At 40.2% G+C, this 20,662-nt stretch overlaps 1 protein-coding gene across 9 annotated transcripts in view; it reads right to left on the reverse strand.

Annotated features, from left to right (window-relative positions):
* Positions 1-1,942: 1,942 nt before the first annotated feature.
* The window catches only part of gab1 (GRB2-associated binding protein 1), a 51,584-nt gene continuing 32,864 nt past the window's right edge, over positions 1,943-20,662 (reverse strand). For 4 of the 9 annotated variants that reach the window (XM_023404201.2, XM_087173461.1, XM_087173462.1 and 1 more), the window contains exons 2-13: positions 19,133-19,261; positions 18,534-18,699; positions 15,119-15,347; positions 14,845-14,937; positions 13,678-14,363; positions 11,719-11,813; positions 10,879-11,179; positions 8,185-8,277; positions 6,707-6,800; positions 5,901-6,024; positions 3,809-3,937; positions 1,943-3,710 (exon numbers count right to left, since the gene is read on the reverse strand). In XM_023404201.2, the coding sequence (XP_023259969.1) occupies positions 3,552-3,710; positions 3,809-3,937; positions 5,901-6,024; positions 6,707-6,800; positions 8,185-8,277; positions 10,879-11,179; positions 11,719-11,813; positions 13,678-14,363; positions 14,845-14,937; positions 15,119-15,347; positions 18,534-18,699; positions 19,133-19,261 (2,298 nt within the window). In that variant the 3' untranslated portion in view covers positions 1,943-3,551. Of the gene's footprint in view, positions 3,711-3,808; positions 3,938-4,852; positions 4,929-5,900; positions 6,025-6,706; positions 6,801-8,184; positions 8,278-10,878; positions 11,180-11,718; positions 11,814-13,677; positions 14,364-14,844; positions 14,938-15,118; positions 15,348-18,533; positions 18,700-19,132; positions 19,262-20,662 lie in introns of all 9 variants that reach the window. The other 5 variants (XM_023404202.2, XM_023404203.2, XM_087173459.1 and 2 more) reach the window with 5 other exon arrangements.

Raw genomic sequence — 20,662 nt, forward strand, 5'->3', positions numbered from 1 at the left:
TAGGACTGTAAGTGAAGGAAATGGTCTTTGAGGATATGAGGAACATACAATGCAGTGCTCGCCTAAAATTGTAGAGTCAATGGCCATTTAACAAAATTAATCTTTGAGCAAAGGTTACTTTATAAAAAACTATGAAAGGCTTTTTCTTTTCTTTTTCTAGAAACTTTTGTTTGTTTTGGTCATTGTTTCCTACTCAGCTGCATCACACACACCTTTTTCTCAGTAGCTAGTTAGTTAGCCATATTTGGATTAAATTAAATGATACTATCATAAAATTAGCTTTACCGACAGGGATAGCGTCAACAAAAACCTGGCGAAAAAACTTGTTCAAACCTTACCTCTGTTCCGAAGAAATTTCGAGATTCTTCGACGATTTTTCCGCGCAGGTGGAAAACGCAATAAGGTCCTTGTTTCTCTTAAACTCCATCGCTCGTCAAACAAAGATGGCAGACGGAAACGACGTAGCTTATATAATGAGGCTAAGTTATACTGAACAAAAATATAAATCTAATACTCATGAATTGAAATACAAATCTTCAATTTTGTTCACAATTGTGTTTGAAATCCTTGTTAGTGAGCATTTCTTTTTTGCCAAGCTCCACCCGACAGGTGTGGCATATTAAGATACTGTTTACACAGCGTCATTATTGCACAGGTGTGCCCTGGTCTGGTCACAATAGAAGGCCACACAAAATGTGTGTGTATGGCATGGTGTTGGTGAGCAGTGTCGTTACGGTATGGACAGGTTTAAGCTACAGACAATAAACAAAGATGCATTTTATTGATGGCGATTTGAATGCACAGAGATACAGGCCCACTGTTGCGCCATTCATCCGCCCCCATCGCCTCATGTTGCCGCATGATGCAATGATGGCCTGCATACTCACCATGAGCATCTTTAGGATGCGCTGGATCTGCCTGTACAACAGCGTGATCCAATTCCTGCCAATAGCCAACAACTTTGCAGAGCCATTCAGGAGCACAGGGTCTTTCACAGACCACAATCAACAGCCTGATTAACTCTGTACAAAGGTGATGTGTTGCTCAACATGATGCACATGGTGGTCACACCAGAGACTGACTCGTTTTTCTGACCCTCCCTTCCAAAAAGTGCACATCTGTAGCCCGGGTCATGTGAAATCTGTAGTACATTGCCTGATGATTTTCTTTCAAAATAAAATTGCACATCTTAATGTGGTCTTTCACTGTGACCAGCCTGAGGCACACCTGTGCAGTTGTCACACTGTGCAATCAGCATATTGTTATGCCACACCTGCCAGGTGGATGGATGATCTTGACGAAAGAGAAATGCTCACAAACTCAGATTTAAAGACATTTGCGAACAAAAAAAAGAAGCCTTTTGTGTTATTACAAAAAATCTTTAATTTCAACTCATGAAAAATGGAAGCAAAAACAAAAGTGCTCCGTTTATATTTTTGGTCAGTTTATCGACTTGAACTACTATATTTGTCTAATTTTCCAAGTTATATTACATCATATTCATAATTTGTCTTGCATTTTACAGAGCTCATGGCTTGTTGCAGCTGTCAGAGTACTGAGTCGTAGCTGTGTGGAAATGTAGAAACTATACATGTTATGTTTGTATGAAATTAGGCTATGTAAGATGTGGGCACTGTCATGGCTGGGAGGAGTGGTATTGTAAGGTTGTTTCATCCTGAGGTATTCAGATGATACAATCATATTTCAGGCTATAATTGTTCAGGATGTTTAGAAAAGTTTCTTGAAAAATGTAATTAGTCAATTTTTTATCAAAACTCTGGAATTGACAGTGCTAGGAATTAAAAAACGCATACAAGCCGTGCATGTTGAATGGTATCTTCAATTTCTCAATCCACTCAACATGCAAAGGGTTCTATTCTATTTTCTATTCTATCTTTCCCAATAATAATGGGAATTATATGGAAGAAAGACAACACAGGAATAAGAGGTTTGATTTTATTTAGTCCACTTTTAAAATTTACATTTTCTGTCATTAAAAAAGATAAAGCGTCATCAGCTTTGCAGTCCATATCACAAAGAGACTGCAATAAGGAAAGAGTGAAGTAGAATGTAGATGACTTAGTAGGCACATTTTTCAGATGATACATATTAATCTAACTGATGGCAAAATATGTACAGCAATGATTTTATCTTGTGGCAGCACATGCTTGGGACTTCTGACTGAGAGTTCACAGGTTAGTAAAGCACAGATCTATGCAGACAAAGATTTTTCACTGCCTATAAAAGATGTATCTAGTTGACTACATGAGGCAGTCAATTTCCCGAAACTGTATGCCAGTTCAATTTGAAATAAATTAAACCTAAGAGGAGAGAGAAATGAGGAATATCAATGAACTTGTGAAACTAATTGACCAGCGCATGTCAAATTAAGCATTTTAACAGTTTAGCAAAAATGTTCCTCCATATGAATCAAGAATACTGAGCTGAAAGCTGAAAGGGGACACGACATCCACCTGATGAAATAACTTGAGAAATAAATTAGAAGTGGATAGTTGTATTAGTTTGCATTTAAAGAGTACCTGATTTTCTCTCTGTAGCCTAAGTTTGATACCTTTGCATAACTTATAGAAAACCTGTCACGTTCTAAAAACTCACAGTAATTCATTCTTTAATCACAAGTCCTGATACCACCTAAGACAGGCACAGGATTCTACCCTGCAGAATCCACATACCTTCGAGCCAAACACACTGGATATTCCATACAAATAAAGGACACTTTTCCTGTTTATATACATAACACTTTTGTACAGTCTTTGCACTTCCATTATAACAGATTGAAGCATCTCCACTTACAAAGTAAATGGAAATCAAATCATGTTCAGTGGATTAAACCTTGAGTGAATCCAAAGCTTAAATTGAGCACTTGTTTACATGTCGAATGAACGGGTTCAACTGCCTTTGCACTGAAAGAAAAAATTAATAAAACTCTAAAATTCTGTCGTACTGGGTTATCTCAGGGATCTGGTTTGAAGTGGCCTCAGACACAGTTACAGTTTCAGCCATCCACTCTGACCGAGTGAAGGAATAGTAAAACCGACCTGTCAACAGTGCCTATGGACACTGTGATCATGTTATCAAGTGATTTCACGTACATTCCAAAACAACATCAAACAGCATTATAATTTAAGGAAATGTTAACTCTGGATCGACCCATCGGCCATTGAAACGTGAACAACAGAACAAAAAAACAAATCCAATATAGTAGGCAGTGAATGTTCAAAGTTCATGAGTCTGCTTAAGTCAAACCCCGAGGACAAGTCCAATCCTTCCACCCGCTTTCATTCTGCGTACAGCTTATTCCTGGCCCGCACCTCTTCCTACAACTGTACACACAGTGCTGTTCTCGGCTTGACAGCAGTGTAAACTATAGACAGTTGAGTGGCTATGAAGCTCCACTGGCCCCTACACACTAAGGATCTATTTGAGGTGGAACGTGACAGCTGGACCGCCCCAAAGCATAAACCAGAACCAACACTAGTGTAAATGGCCCAATGGTTTTGGAGGGTGGGTTGGTAGCTGGGACAACAGGGTCACTTGGGTCCTTTGGAAGGGGTGTCCGTCTCTGTGGATTGGCGGCCATCGTTCCAGGCCTCCCGGGTGCTCTTAAGGGCCTGTGTCCTTTGCTGGTCCACAACCACATAGTCAACACGCTCATCGGATGCTGCCATGCCAGTTCCATTGCTTTTCATCTAGAGAAGGAAAACCGTATAGGTCAGCATTGAAGATCCTTCACACTTCTTCATCTAATTGTGAGTGTTGGGATAATCTAAGTAAATTCCTTTCTTACCTTCCTTGGTGGGGTCGACTTGCCAGGGTCAAGATCCAAATCCAGGTACTCCACCTGTTTGTCTCCCTTTGGCTTCACCATGGGGCTGCTGCCACCATCCGCAGTCAGGGGCGCAACAAGCTTCACGTTCTACATTAGCCAGGAAAGAATGCTTTTATTGAGAGAAGAGAAACACTGAAGCAATGTCAGAGTGAAACAGAGCCAATATTCAAACATACTCCTGTGTTGTCAAAATAACCAATTTTATTTTATTTATGATGTATCAAGAAGTTGGTTCTTTCACAGAATGCTGTGTAAGCCCAAATTGCATTCAGAGGCGTCTTTAGAGGGTTGTCATACAGGTACGAATGGTTTGTGGATTGGAAGATTTAAAAAATGACTGCAATCAAATGTTAAAGGCATAGTAGTCAACAAAATCACTGTCCAGGTAAACTGGTTGTCAAAACTGGAGCAGGCAGTGAATTATGGGACTATTTAGATGAAATTGATCATTTATCATAAGAATACATTTGTTTAATCGGTGAAAATCTTTTCATCAAGCCCATGTCCCATGTCTGACAGGCACCGGACTCGTAAGATTTGATCACTGATGGATGCACCATTTCATCGTGCTGGTGCAGTGGTGACATGACATGAGATCTCCTGTCTTTTTGTCATTATATCTAAACATCACATTTAAGATTTAAAATAAGGATAAAAAAATATAAGCTAAAATTATGGTATTGTGACAACACTAAGGTACATGTTGGACCTACAGGCAGAGTTAATTTCTAACTACAAGTGGGGTGGAGTTATTAGAACTAGGATGGTGGCAAAGCTAGAACATACTAATTGTAAGAAGAGTGATGGTATATAATATCTGAAAAGCACTACAAACTGTGTATCCAAGCCACAGTTTGTAGCTGGTGTTGGGGGCTGACATAAGCACTGCAAAGTCTGTTCTATGTACTTGCTGATTTTCTCATCTAATAACACCTGAAACTGGTGACTTCTGGTGATCTGACAGGGCAGGCCATGCATGTCTAACCTGGCAACCCTGCTCACCTCCTCTATGGTGTCAAGTTCCTCCACCTCCCTCTTTACAGGGGTGATGGGAACTGTGCAGTAGAAGGACTCCTCTCTACACACAGTAAGAAGGAAGTAGTCGCAAAGAGGGGAAAAAAAGAGAACAGCAGATGGTCAAGAACAAAATGCAGGAAAAATAAAATGGATGAAGCCAGAGTCTGGTGATGTCAGAGAAATGAGGAACTAGGGAGAAAGAAATTAACACGAGTGAAGAAAGAACAGGAAGTCAGCAGACAATATTAAAGCAAATGTTGGAAAAAATGTAAACAGACTGTTTCAGCAAGAAAAATAGGAAATGGTACATCTAATACCCAAACTGCAAGAAAAAGTATCCGCATTGACAGAAATGTCATCCTGTCAGTGTATAGCTGATATGCCCAGTATTATTCTTCAGAAATGAAAATGCTGTATAAACCAATTGTGCCTGTTTCAGCAACATTGCTGAAAGGCTAAAAGACACTACAACTGGATTCAATTTTACCCACTGCCTAAATAACTAAAATTGATCTTTTCAACAACAGTAAAGGTACTGATTTGACAAAAAGCAGCATTCTTTAAAGAGCACAGTACCTGAAAAGCAGAAGAACAAAAACAAAGGGTAAAGAGGATAAAGAGGAAGTTTAAGTGGCGAGGAGTCCGTCTGCAGCAACCAGTAATTTGTCCAGACTAATGTATGGCTTAGGGAGAGGAGCAAGGACTGGAAATGGGATTTCTAACACTTTCTGAACAGCAACTACAGCTTAACATTCTAGGCTGTATGGTATTCAACCCAGAAACTGTTTGTCTACCTCACACAAAATCTTCTACTGTATTTATGGTGCATCTGTTGGGAAAACTGTCTGTAGGTGTCACATGAATAAGTGCAACATAGATTCAAGAACCCACTAAAACCACATATAACAATAAAAATCAAATTAGACATTTATCACATTTTTCTGTAGCTTTGATTATCTGCGATTTGAGAAGCAAAGAAAAAAAAAGTAATCATGCAACTTCTTATATCAGAGGATAGTTATGTGTTACATACTGGATCATCTGTGGACATATTAGAGACCATGGCTACATAATTCTCTTCACACTCCTCGGAGTCAGTGCTGGAGGCCATGCTATGCACTGACGGGGGTCTCGCTGGCATTGGAAACCTAGAGAGACTGAGCAGCATTCACAATATTTACACACCGACTTCAAGGCAAATACACTCTCTGGTGAGCACAAAATATAATACAGACATAACAGTCGCAGCAATAAACCACTGCAGCCAGAAGAGTCCCTGCAGCACTAAGCACAGAAATAGACCTCATCCCTGATAAGCCAACAAACTGTGTTCAGTATGATGTAGCTCTGAGGCAGATCCCAGACCTGTTTGTATGAGCAGTGCTACTCTGGTCACAAAGTGACTCTGGTAATGCATGAAGTGTTAGTGCCTACTTTCTTAGTTAAGTGTATATACTACAAAAAGGCATGTTCACACCAAAGTACATTTTCCTACAAAAGAGAAGGAAACCTCAACTGCATTTTGTGTTGGTAATATAAGGAGCAGGTAGGACAATGCACACTGTTTCCATAACAACATCATTGACTTTAGTCACCAGGAGATGAGGTGCAGCAATTTATTTTCACTGTCCTGTGGCCTGTGTATCTCTGAACAATTGCATTTTTCTCAACTTTGAAAAGGCATGGTGTCTCTTCTCTGACAGCATCCCCACTTGACTTGACTTCAAACTAAAAATAAAAACAAGGCTCATGGGAAAGCAGAGTAGTGTGAACATGCCCCTCAGTTGTTAGCAAAACGCAGAATTATGAAAAATTCTGCAGAACATTTTAAATACTTACTCCCGAGCAAATGAGCGTGTGACGGGTGAGCGGACAGGCGTACAGGGCTCCTCCCATTCTGGCAGTGGTTTGATCTCCAGTGGAGCAGGTTTTCCTGAAGCAAGGTACACATACAAGTCAGTCACTGCTTAAGACACAGACTTAAAGTACATGTATGTGAGGCTGGCAAATTTGAACAGCAGAAACGCTGTATATAATGTGGCGTTAATCAACCTATGTGCTTAATTTAGTGTTGTATGTCATAAAATCATTTCTGTTGCATATCTAAACAGGAACAAATGAATGCATGACATGTAAACACCAACAACATGGCTCATTATTTTGTTTTATCAATACTTATTTTGAACAATTGTAAACGGCTGAAAAGCAGTAATACAAAAATCAAAATTTTAAAATTCTGTCTGCAGTGCAACTCTTACTGTTTAATTATTCATTGCTTTACAGATTACAAATTCATTAATGAATCAATAAATAATATTCAGGAGCTCATTTACCCCCATTTATCCCTTTTTTCTGTTACCTAAAGTATCCGTCTCATTGTAATCAGATCTTGTCTCCTGTAAATGCTGGCGCAGGACAACAACCTTTGCGTGTATGAGGATATTAAATCTATATTGAACCAATCTGATGAAAACATTGGTCCTTCTATACAATCAATGCAAAATTGTGTGTGTAATAAAAGACCTCACAATAGATATTCACCATAAATGCTCATTAACCATGGCTTCTGTCACAGGAGTTGGACTTAAACATTGTAAACTACATACTTTATGCAGAAGGCAGCTGCTGCCAGTACACGCTGTGTGTTCCCAAGCAGGAGAGTGGATATGGTTATTTATGTGAGTCTCTCTTTCATAAGATGATATCACTGTTCAATTTCCCCCTGACAAGCTATCTACTACTTTCCAGAGCCCATGTGAGTGTTTTTATGACAATAATCCTGTTGTGGCTGCTACATCTGCGTGTGTGTTTTGGAAGCACAATATGTTCAACTGCAAACAAAAAACATTAAAAGAAATGTTTGGGAAAAGAAATGTCAGTAAATTATAGCATTTGGTTGACTGCATATAAGAAGTCACATCAGAGTGAGGGGATATTTAGGTGAAGTGGCACTAACAGTTAAGTTGTAAAGGTATGTTGCAACTGCTCATGAGCTCCAAAACTAACCTCTGCAGTCCACCATGCGTGAAGTGCACACCCATCCACTCCCGCTGGGATTTAGGACTTTAAGACTCCATTTAATATTTTATAAACCTACTTTGGTACCTCTGGATAGAGATGCTCTTCACAAATAGTACATACTAAAGTGGATTTTAACTGATTCTGGTGCACACAGTTAATCTCTTATAGAACCAACAGGCCTGAGAAACAAGAGAAATCCCACAGTACACTGTTTACAACATGCAAAGAGTCGAGATGAAGTAGAGTTTGGACAGGTCAAAGAATGAAAAGTTTTCAGTTCAGTGTGGAGTACCTACCCTTGCGTCGTCCCCTTGGGAATTCACCTACGGTTTGAGAGTCGGTTCGCTCTAAACCGACACCTTTTGCTCTTATTATTTTAGGACTCTGACCTGATTGGTGAAAGAAGACTTTGCTTATTATAAAATTTTTGGTGATCACAACAGTTAAGCCCTACTGTAAGAACCGCTCTGCCATGCAAAGCAAAAGACGAGACTTTTCTGAACAACAAAACTACACCCTCATGTACACCCAGTCACCTTTTTGTGCAGCACAGTTATCAAGAGGATGATTGTCATGACAACAGCAGACCCATACTGCCCAACATGCACCTCACTCCATGCACCACGGCTTCCCACACAAAGACTGACATCACAGCTGTGCATGCACGATGAGTAGTGTATAAGCACTGAGAGAAATCATGTCATGTTGAGAAGAGCACAAACAAAACTGTAGAACAGAGTAACTTACTGATGAGGCACATAGCTCATTTTACACTAACACACTGATCACAACATTTTTCTGCAGTGCTGACAAGAGCCTAAATGTGCCACAATCTCAAACTAAGAAAATTAGATTAAATGGAATCACAAATAGTGTTAATAAAATGAAACCCATTGACTAGCACAGACCAAAGACGTCAAAGCCTTCACAACATATAGCTCACAAAAGACGAGCGAAGTTGGTAGTGAGTAGAATTAGTCCAGTAGAGATGAATTTTGCATGGCTCATGGAGAATAAAGACATTAACAATATGCAAAGAGGACTCAAAGAGGCATGTGATATTCTACTTATTTCTGAAACATGTTCATCCATACTTTCTGCTTTAGACATAAAATATACCAATAAATACTAATACTTCTGAATAGTGATGTGACTCATTAATGTTTACTCATCTTCAGTTTCAGTCTGATTATCATACTTAAGATACATAAAGATTTCTGTCCATATTTGAAATTCACTGTGCTTTATGCCGGTCTTTGTGCTATTTTCTAATGGCAGGTGCAGTTGGATTGATGGCTGAATCTACACTGTAATAATATCACACAGCGCCTTTCAAATCATCAGTTATAAAGGGTGTTACTTAACATAAAAACACATCAGTGTGACAGCATCAGAAGAGAAAGCTGAACAGGAGTGTTTGCAGATGTTTCAACACTGTCTGAAAATTGCCACGATAGATGCAATACTCTTCTTTCCCTTAGTTGTCCTAATAAAACCAAAACAAATATCATCAAGACAGTAAAATTAGATACTGTGGTGAATAGTGATAGATGTGACTTAAAAGTGAACAAAGAAAAGAGAAAAATCACAAAACTATGACTGAGAAAGAACAAGTGATAGATAGCGAGAACAACTAAAAATGACAGGACCCAAACTACAAATGGGCAATATTTTTTTACACTCATACTTTTCTGGAAATGATGGATTACAAACTTGTAAGAGTTCAAGAGCTGTGGTCCTAAATCTGAAATACATTGGTATCTGTCCCATATATTGTACCAATAATTATGTTTTTTAAAGGCTGAATTTTTAAAGATGAGAGAGGGCTGGGCATACACTATACTGCTAAACTCAAGTATATACATTTTGTAATAATGGTCCAATACACCACATACAATAAACTAATTATCATACAGAATTTAAGCGTTATAAGTACTCTACTGTAATGGCCCCTGCGCCAAATAATCCCATATTTTAGACACTGAAGTCTTGATGAGTACTGAACATTCTGAGTTATGGCTCTTTTTGTGAAACATGAGCAATGCCCTAAAATTGGTAGGCCTGTAATAGAGCAGTCAGATGATTTGGAGTAATAAAAATCTTTTTATAACTTTTAGTCATGATAGTCCAGCAATGATGCATGCCAAATTTGGAGTTGACTGACTCAAAAGGTCAGAAAAAAAATCCCACATGTCACGCATGGGAGGATTCCTCACTGGGAAATGTAAAACTCCATAACATGTCCTATTTTCCTCAGTGACAATAACAGCTCTGGCTTTTGGTTTGCCTTTGTGATGACTCCCTGTCTCCCTGTCATTCTTCAACTACCATTCTCTCGTTGCCCATTACTCAGCCTTTCAATCTGCCCAGATTGCAATTCCCTTTGCTATTAGGTCTTTCATCAAAGAGCTCCATTCAGATGATGGGAACAAAGGGGATGGAGGTGACCACTCCGGGCTTCGGTCACTCCATGGCACAGAGACCAGCCCCCTCCAAAATGGGCTACAGGGCCTCTTGAGCTCAGGACAAAAGTGCTTTTGACAAGGAGCTAACTATGTAGGATGTAAGAAGATGTAGCAGGCACTAAACTAATTCATCAACAGGTGAAATAAGCTGGTCAAGGACAGGCATAGAGGAAGATTGTGGTTGGTATTTAATACACCGGACAAACCAAAGGAGACAAAATGAGAGAGAACCATCTTCCACATTAACAATGGCAACTAAAGTATGATAAAGAAAAATGCTGCTTGGAAAATGGTTGGAAATTATGTATTTATGACCATGAGCCAGCACTGAGAGTAGCAGCTGAGTGTTAAGACAGAGGATGGACTGTCATTGCATTAGTGAATACTGAGCATACTGAAGCAAGTTAAATGCAAGAATAGACTTCAACACACATCAAACCCGCAACACCAACATGATAAATCTAGTCAGAATATTGACGAACCAAGTCACAGCTACACATGCATGCAGACCTATCATCCACTCACCTTTGCGATCAGGTTTGAGATTTCGGTCCACAGGTGGGGGCTGGCAGTCACTGAGCATTGGCCTACGAGGAGGGGTTTTGGGACTTGAGCGGAATCCCATGTGGGCGGGCGGGGGGACCTGCTTTCCCAGAGAGGAGAACTCCATGGTGCTTGGAGTCATGGGCACATAGTTGGGTTCGTGCATTGGCTCTGTCAAACTGCCTGAGTGATGATGTGACGGGGAGTTGGCGCTCATGGGTACATAGTTCTGGTCTACTTCCTCTGTGGACTGGCTTCCCACTGGCATCATTCCTTTGTTTTTCTGAGGGTGACATGGCACACACATATGTTCACAAATAAAAAGAGACACAGTGTAATGCTGCCTGTATAGTGGAAAACTCAAATGATGTGGCAACAGCAAATCAATCAAGAATGAATTCAAAGAAACTACCAATACAAAAATATGATGGTAGCCAGCATGTGCTGCGCTACCAAAATGCTGAAGAATTGCAGGTAGATGCTCAGGAGCAGCAGCTAACATGTACTACCAATAAACCAGCAGCATAGCTAGCCTTAATATTTAAGCTTGCTAGCAAAAAGACTTAGTTAGTTAGTCTGCTGATTATACAATTGGAAAACGAATCCAACAAGTAAACTGAAATAATCATTACAGTAGCTGAATGTAAACTATTATAAATTAAACTAAACTAAACTAAACTAAAATATTCTTTAGTCTGAATCAAACAGTGTAATGAAAAAAATTGAAAAACTGCAATAACGACATGAATGTTTCCCTTTAAGGTGTTAGCCTCTTCCTAAATGCACAGCAGGGATCAACAGTAAAATGATCTTATCACTTACAAAGTAGCTGTTGAAGCTTTCATTGAAGTCAAACGAGCAGCTTTTGTCAGAGGGGAATGATCTAGGAATGTCATAGCAGTCCTGGGATCCAAAATCTGCAAAAAACACATCATATAATTGCAATACATAATGGAAGTTAAATGGGATAAATAGTAGCAGTGATAGTTGCTTAGCATTAACTATTTTATCTGTAGGACACAACATGATAATTTCACACTAGACTTTCTGTACCAGTGCGAAATGCCAGCCATTCTATGCCATAACATAATCCTACATATACACAATAGAGGCCCAATTAAAATATGTGATTGCATGACTCTACCAAGATTCATTTACTGAGTAGGACAGAGCTCTGCCATTGTGTGTAAGGGCTCCACTATGAGGTATATTATAATTGTTTTTTGCATTCTCATTATGCACTGATGCAGTCACTAATGCATTTCACTTACCGCCACAAGAACCACAGCAAATGCTGGGAAGAGCTTGTAAGGCAAATGATAGTGTCAGTTGAGGAAGACTAAGTGGGGTAAGACCATGATGGGGAATAATTACAATGAGACATGTAATGAATGAAATACTGTAACTGCATCCAAATACATCAATAAAAATATGTTTCAAATGATTCAGATGAAATCCCATGCTTATTAAAGTGCAAATCATTCACATATACTGGGTTATTCCTGCTCAGTGATTCCTTACATTTTCATTTTATTCCCCTTGCATCATCAAAATGCAGATAGAGATCGATCTTTCAACCCAGTCTCTCGGTTGGAGAAATATTCACCACAGCCTCAACGCCATTCAGTGTGAAGTTATACAACACATCATCAGATGTTAGCAATGCACAGAGTTTAACACGGGTAAGACTGATGACTGACTTTTGGTTTGTGTAAACAACTATCTTGCAACTAATACTTCTGTAATGACATTTGTCACCACAAGAGGGAGGAGTATGTGGAAGAATATACCACTTTGTGTCCATCTTTACATCACAAGTCTCCTTGACAGAAAGTTGTTTTCAATTTATTTTAAGCCTTTCTATAAAAGATGTACATTGATCTAAGATTTGTGCTATTCAGGTAAATTTCTATCATTAGAACTACTTCCTTTTTCTATTTTTACTTAACTATTATAAAAAAATTCATCTCTTGCCTATTCAAAAGATCCCTACTCAGGCTTTGATTTGCCAGGTTTTAGTAAAATCTTGTCCAGATTTGATACACAGTGAAAGTGATGATAGTGCACAGAAATTGCTGTTATGTGATACAAACTTGTGAATCTCTACTTTGATAGATAACATAATATTTTAAACATCACATGAAAGATTAGTGATGGTATAGTATGGACAACAAGAAAGGTAGTCCTGATAATTAGCCGAAGATATCTGTGGTAAGTGAGGACACATGAAGATGGTTCTTAATGTTTCTTACTTGCTTTTAAATGTAAGTATGTGTAATTGAGTACTGTAACCAATATATATGAGTGGAATTGCTGCACAAACCACTGTCAAGTTCATTAAAGGCATTTGCAGAAAACGCTGTTCAGGTCCGATAAGGTTTTGATCATTTGAGTGGATTGTGAACAAAACAGAATAATAAAGGTAAAAACGGGGAATGCAGCTGGAAGAAAATATACTAAGAGCTCCAGTGACGTCTCTTATCATCCATCAAAAGAAAGCTAAAAGGGTACCGAATGCAAACATAAAAGATGTGCAAAAGCCTCATAGAGCCATTTATAATGTGTCTAGTTGAAGAAAAATATCACTACACATAAAGGTAAAAATTTTATAGAGGAAAAAGGCTTTGTGAATGTGTGTGTCCTGTTACACACTATATTTAGATTTTTATATTTCAGGATCATAAAAGATATTTTCTTATCTCATTGTAGTTTTCCAGTGCTCTACTCCAACAGTAAAAAAAGAGAGAGAGAAAAAAAAAAAACAACTCTCCCGACACAAACCTTTACGGAGGCGTGAACAGTCCACAGTGCCAATAGTGTTGCTGCGTAATGCTTTATTCCCAGCACTAGTAGGCACACAGTAGTTCCCATCCGTCTCTGAGGCCGACCGGGGCACACAATAGGTGTCCGTAGGTGAGCGCTCAGCAGGGGGTGGTGGGGGTCCTGAGGTGGAACTGAGCGAAGGCTTGGGTGGTCTCGGAGGGGGGACTACATCTCCCCCGCTCTCTGAGCCTCCTACCCCTGTTGACGATGACAATGTGCGGGGCACCTGGTAGGTACAGTTTGCACCAGGTGTAGGTGGGATATCATAACTGATGGAAAGATTGCGCAGCTGTGTCTCCATCGAGGGCTTCCGTGATGGTGTGTTGAAGACATAAAGCTCAGAGGTGTCCCCACTGTCTAGATGGGCTGGAGGGGAGGAGGCCGACTTGGGGAGCAGCACAGTGTCCTGGGAGTAGCTGCGAGGGAGGTGGTAGAGGCTGCCATCAGTTGAGAGCGAGGCACCACGTGATGGAGGCGAGTCGTAGATGGAAGAGGCAGAGGCAGGGGCCGGGTGCTGTGGGAAGAAGCCATTGTGCGAGGTGTGTTTAGCTGATGAGGTGGAGGATGTAGGCGTGCGGTGAGAGGGGAGGTTGTCATTCAGGTCTGTCTCTGAGGAGGTAGACTTGGAACACTCGGCATGGGCTCTGAGAAGAAAACACATATATACACCAGGGAATTAAATATCCACACAAAACAGGTTGATTTAGAGAAGTTAAGAAATTCACACAGTCATAGTAAAACTTCACAGCACTGTTCGCAAGTCATTGTTAGTAGCCTAAGGTTATAATCAGATACCTCTTGTCACTAATCTTTGACACCCTCTTATAATATAAGCACCTCTTTTTGGGGAAAGTGGATAACTGAGGGACTAAGTAGCTGTTGGGTAATATCTAAACATGCAGTGTTTAGATATAGTGTTAAGTACAACTCAGTCAGTTTTGATCTACAAAGAGATAATTGCTTAAGAGTAAAAAACTTCTAATCCAGCACTAATAATGATCTACAAAAGCCACGTAAATCTACAGTGTTTGTGTGTCTCTGTTGGTCTGTCTTGTTTTCTTTTTTATATACATGTGCAGCACTCCACACAAGCAGGCAGTTCCAGCTGGATGGCTGGCCACTCACAGACTAGCCTGTGGGGGAAGAGTCTTGCTCTCACACTCCTCCAGGAGCAAATACTCCTGGTCTCCCTCCAATGGAGAGTGAAGCTGCACGGAGCTACACACACCACACAGCAGAGACAAGGAAAAGAGTGGCAGTACAGATGAAATGTACAAAAAGAATAAATGGGCTGAAAAAAGTGTACAGAGAGAAGCTGACATCACAATACAGCACTCCAACACAGTGAATATGGAGTCTCATACATACAATAGAGGCATACGTACACAAACTAACTCACCTGTTGGGTTCAGGCTTTTTACTCTCACAGTTGGCCAGCCACAGGTAATCCTGAGGCTCCTCTGAACTGGACTGAGAGTCCAGGTGTCGCACACTGACCGGTTGGTATGGAGGGGGCACACTGGACAGCACTCCTGCTGCTGGACCAACAATATTACCCAGTGCTGGATGTGGGGGGGTATCCACTACCAGGCCTCCGATGGCTGACTGGTGAGCAGCTTTTGCTGCCTCTGGAGGACAAAAACGAGAAGGCTGGGATTAACTTCTCTCAAGACCGTTTCTGTTTATGTGTTTGTATATCAGGCCATGTGTGCCTCAAAACACTTAAGGCCAAATACAATACAAGGTTTTCCACAGCTGACTGTAGAGGAGGTGGGCTACAACCATTGAATTAATGGTCACCTCCACTGACAACAGAAGAAATTAACACACTTTTATGAAAAAAACAAGAAACTGTAACCTTAAAGGGAAAGCAGCAGAGGTGCTCCTTTGCAAAGCAAATGCTATTTAATGAATGAGTGAGATTATTATTTAGCTTGTCATCTAGAGACTAAAAATTGATCACAAAAAATGAGATAGCATCATGATCTGTCAGACTCGGCTCAGCAGCTGTCAGTGAATGACTGATCAGGCTTACACATATTACAGTGGCTTTGTAGTAATTAAGTAATTAATCAGGGCAGGATAAAGCAGATTTGATTATCAACAGCCAGATATTCACTTCATGTAAAGTAGAAGTTAGACATTCACCAGCTGGGCTCTATAATCTGTATTGAAAACATCAGCTCCATCAGATGGACTTCCACTGAATGTATTTCATTAAATCCAGTGGACTAATTTGACTGACCCATTTCATTTTTGGACTTTTTACTACTTTTGTATTGATCCATTTTTAATCCTGATGTTGGATTAAAACCATATTGTTGTATTTTTATATTTCTACTGTTCCAACTTCTTGGTAACCTATGGCTCCTACTGAACCCCCAGTTCAAATAAGCCAAGATCTCCTACTTCTGTGGACCTGCAAAGCCCATTGAGACAGTGTAGGTGATATTGGTGACTGATGATATTAGGCAGAGAGTAAACAGTAAGCCGTGTTTGCTAATGTCTACTCTTGCAGAGTAAACTTGGACCCAAGCTGTTTCTTAGCAACCCAATCCCAATGTAACAGTCTATACTCACCTTCAGCATTTTGACTGATACTACATCAACATTACGTCTCTATAATGTCTGAACTTCAGGAGCTGGTGTGTGTGTGTGTGTGTGTGTGTGTGTGTGTGTGTGTGTGTGTGTGTGTGGGGGGGGGGGCCTCACTCTGATGAGACAAGGACAGATCTCAGATATTTCTTTGCAACAGCTCCCCATACTCTCTTTCTCAAATTCAACCACAAATCACAGCTGAAACTAAAACACAGGGTGTCCCTTCTCAACTGATCCAGGAAGTTCACAACAGTTGATAACCTGACTTGGGCAGATTTCCTGGGAGAAATAAAACAGTAGGCAGTCCAGCTCAATGTGAAGGAAGAGGTGTGGTATGCGTGACAAGATTCCCTAAATAACACCGGCACTGGCAGCTGATATCAATCTCACTGCAGTCATTGCTGTGAATTTACACAAAAAAGACCATAACGAGTAAGTATTTTCATCACTTTTCACATCCAACAACCTCTAAAAGCTTCACTTGTTCATAGACCGTCTGAATACAGTGTTTGCCTTCAGAATCCCACACACTATTTCTCAGACAGAATTTCCTGAAGGTCCCTGCTTTGTCACACTGAGTTTTCAAATATCAGAGTCCTTTTCAAACGCTTCTGCTCGAGCTGATTGTTGCACCACACAGAGAGCCAAGATGCCTGATGCGTATGCCGGGTGAAATATATCTATGCTTTCATTCCACATCTTTCTACTTTCTTCATCTTTTCACAGTCCTCCCACTCTCTTCAATAACTGTGATGGTTGTATCTCAGACAAGGTCCCCTCTTTCTCTTCTTTTAAAAGTAATCTCTCTTTTTGTGCATCATTTGCTCCTCTCTCCCCTCTGCTATCTTCTTCCCTTTTTCCTATTTGTTGGTTAAAGGTTTAAGTGCTGATTCATACAGGAAGAGGGAAAATCCCCTCTGCTCATACTCATCTATACCTCCTACACTGTCTCTCAGCCCTCCTAATGTTCTCCCCTCTAATATCTGCCCAGCCATGAAGCACTCTAGCGTGGCCACACACAACAGAAGAGTAGGAGTTGGGTCTCACATGCAGAGAAGTGTAAGCTGCCGCAAAAGAGAGAGCCAAGGACATTCTTTTGTAAGAAGAACTGTGAGGAGGGCTATCTGCAAAGATACTTGTCTTTAGACCTAGTTGCTCCTTGTATAGTCTCACTGTTTGTTTTCACATGCTAGTTTCAATAATTCTGTAGCAGAAGTGCCATGAATGCTGTTAACAGGGTTGCCCTGCATCACTACCTATGTACCTGAGGCGGAGGCATAGTCACAATACTGTGGAGAGGACGACCCTGGAGCAGCATGATGAGTGACTCAGTTGTGAGGTTTATAAAGTATATTCTTCTCCTAAAAGAATCCTAGTGATGTGACATGTCACACAGGGAATCCGTGCAACTTCTATGCCAGTTCTCATCACACTAAAATGCTTACACATCTAAATGAGGAGAAAGAGAAACCATATTGGACCAAAACCCTGATGTAAATAGCACAACTTGAAATTAGGCTCAAAGACAGAGAGAAAGACAGGGAAACAAGAGTATGCAAACGAGAGAGAATGAGAACTAGATAAGAGGGGAAGGATGAAGGAGAGACAGTGAGACCAGCAGATACACAATGCTTTGATTATCCAGTACTGGGAACAAGAGTAACGTGAGCCTCAACATAACACATGGATCAACACATGGATCGTTAGACCTTGGCTGAGAACTATGCTGAATACAGGCCTTCTGGCACATTCAGCTGGTTCACCTAACTCCTTCAGAGATAAAGAGGCAGATATTTGAGAGGCACAACAGTCAAATGAGAGACCAATCAAATGTACAGTAGTTATCTAGTGAGCTAATATTGTTTTGTTCAATCCTAGCAATGCATTTGCTTACGGCTAGAGATGAAACACACCCAGATTTAAAGCTGCTGAACAGGAATTCAGCTTTTCCTGTATTACTGTACTATATCAGTGAAGACTGTTGGTGCATTAGAAGATCAATTCTTCTACACTGAAAAAAATACACAATCGTCATTGTGGTGTGCACTGGACACTGTAGCGTGACAAGTGTAGCCAATACTACTAAATTGTTTAAAATTATCTGTAAATTGAGTTTGAATTTCGACACACTACACAGTGCCCATAGCTTTCATGCTGGCTAAACGTAAAATATTTCAGCACTGTTGTGTGGTTAACTATCTAAGGCCAATCCTTACCGTCATCAGTGGGGTTAAAACCACAGATGTCGCAGATGCAGCGAACCCACTTATTCATCTCGTCCTCGGTGTCAGCCACCAGGTAGAAGACACGGTCAATGGTCTTGATGTCAAATATGAAGCTGTGCTCCAAGTCCTTCTTATTGAACGTCAGCCCAGCGTCCACCTGAGGGAGAAACCGACAGAGCTTATTTAATTTGGAATCAGTCAAGACAAAATGGATGACTGAATATTTACAGCTTCCCAAAAACCTCCAAGCATGTTAAAATGTAACTTTAGTTTGTGCTCCTTTGAACTGATGATTACATTCAAGCCTGAAAAATTAAACTGAGCATTTTCAAAATTTCGTAAAAACAATGGCATGTATTGTTAAAAAATATGGCAGTTTTTTTTTTTTCAAATTTGACTTGATGTATTTGTGAGGAAAATAGTGGCTTAAATCTGTGACTTCAGTGTCCTAAGTAATGCAAACACCACAAAAGTAAAATTATGAATATATTTGGGCACATGCTGCAGCTAGCTTAAAAATCAATTATACATGTAGAAATGTGGAACTGGGGCTCTTCAATTTGCAGGCTGGTAATAATGAAGAACCATACCTGCTCACACAAGTTGAGATCAATCACGCGGATGGGCTTCTTGGCATGGTCATTCTTGTAGTACTCCAACACGTCTGGGTCGCCTGTCAGACGGCCACTGCGAAGAACAAACCACCGCTTCTTCCATGCCTGCAGGGTGAGCACAGAAATGAGGCCAAAGGTTATTTGTGTGTTCTCACAATGACTGCTCCATTCCCAACTGACCACAGGCTGGCCAAATGCTTTATTTTTCCAGTTTAGCCAATGTGTCCTAGCATAGCTTGTGTCTCTGTGTGCATTCTCCACCAGCTGCACTGGCCTCACTGAAGAATACTGAGAGCCAGAGGGAAGAGGCCCGCAACCAGAAATATGTGTCTGGGATAACCAGAACAAAAGCCACATAGTTTGGTGTAGCACCCTGATTGGGGTGAATAACCAAATCTATAAGGAGAAACAGGCAATTAGGTCTTTTCTTTCAAATGGTATTTGTTGTCTGTGAGAATATGGCACCACAAAGCAGACAGAAGAGTTTAAATTCAGGCATAGCAGACACAGAAAAGTAGATAAGATTTATGACTTTCACTCAGTGTACATAAATAAAAGACAGTTTAGTAATAAAATCCTTATCCGACAGCACATTAAGTATATTAAAGAGAAGGCAATGAGAGACCACTAGCTTCCTGGGATAATTTAATAAATCAGTAATAGATTACTGAGGGCCACGCTATAGAAACATGATAAAAATCCCCCCGTGCCACTGTAATTCAAAATACAGCTTCAAAATTTGTTAATGTACCATGCATATGACGGGTTGTTGTTTGAAAGATAAAGGTCAGTGAGAGTGAAAGGCTTCTCCAGGCCTTCAACATAAATTCAAAGCCAAAAGCTGATTAATTTTGGCACTACACTGACACTGTAACCTTGCTTGTAAATTGTGTTTTCCACATTGGAGTTTTATCTAGAGAACATATCCAACAGTGGTTAATTTAAATGTAGACTCAAGGAGGTCACGAACTCTTGATTTTGCTGAGTCACAGCAGTTAGGCTCAACATTTTGTTTTAAGGTCCAAAACAAGCTCTCCTCAAAATAGAAGCAAGACCTGTCTGAGTGACTGCTAGATTCTGTCGTAAGATAAGGGAATTATTCAAAAAAATTTCACTTCCTTTACTGCTTAAGCGAGGGCAATTATGTACGGACACTTTGTACATATTTCACCAGATAGTGTATTACTAAAAAACATGAACTCCAAAATGAGAGGATAGATTGAATACCAGAAACTTTCCCAGGACTGTTTAAAATGTGAGTTTAAAATGACAGACAAGACACAGACACAGAGATCAGATAGATCAGGAAGCAGACCAACAGAGTGTGAGGAATGCAAACTAATGCTTTGTTGTTGTTGTTTTGGGGTAGGAGATTGACCGTATTAAAAATGCTGTGGGCTTGGATTTTTTCATCCCTTCGCTGTTTTTCCATCCACAGGGTGTCCTTTGTTAGTGGGCCAAGCCCCGCACTGAGACAGCATGAAGAGCATCAGACCTTTCCCTCCA

Source organism: Seriola lalandi, unplaced genomic scaffold (assembly GCF_002814215.2).
Source record: "Seriola lalandi dorsalis isolate HSWRI2012SDOR001 ecotype SW California unplaced genomic scaffold, Sedor1 jcf7180002054234, whole genome shotgun sequence".
Lineage (NCBI taxonomy): Eukaryota > Metazoa > Chordata > Actinopteri > Carangiformes > Carangidae > Seriola > Seriola lalandi.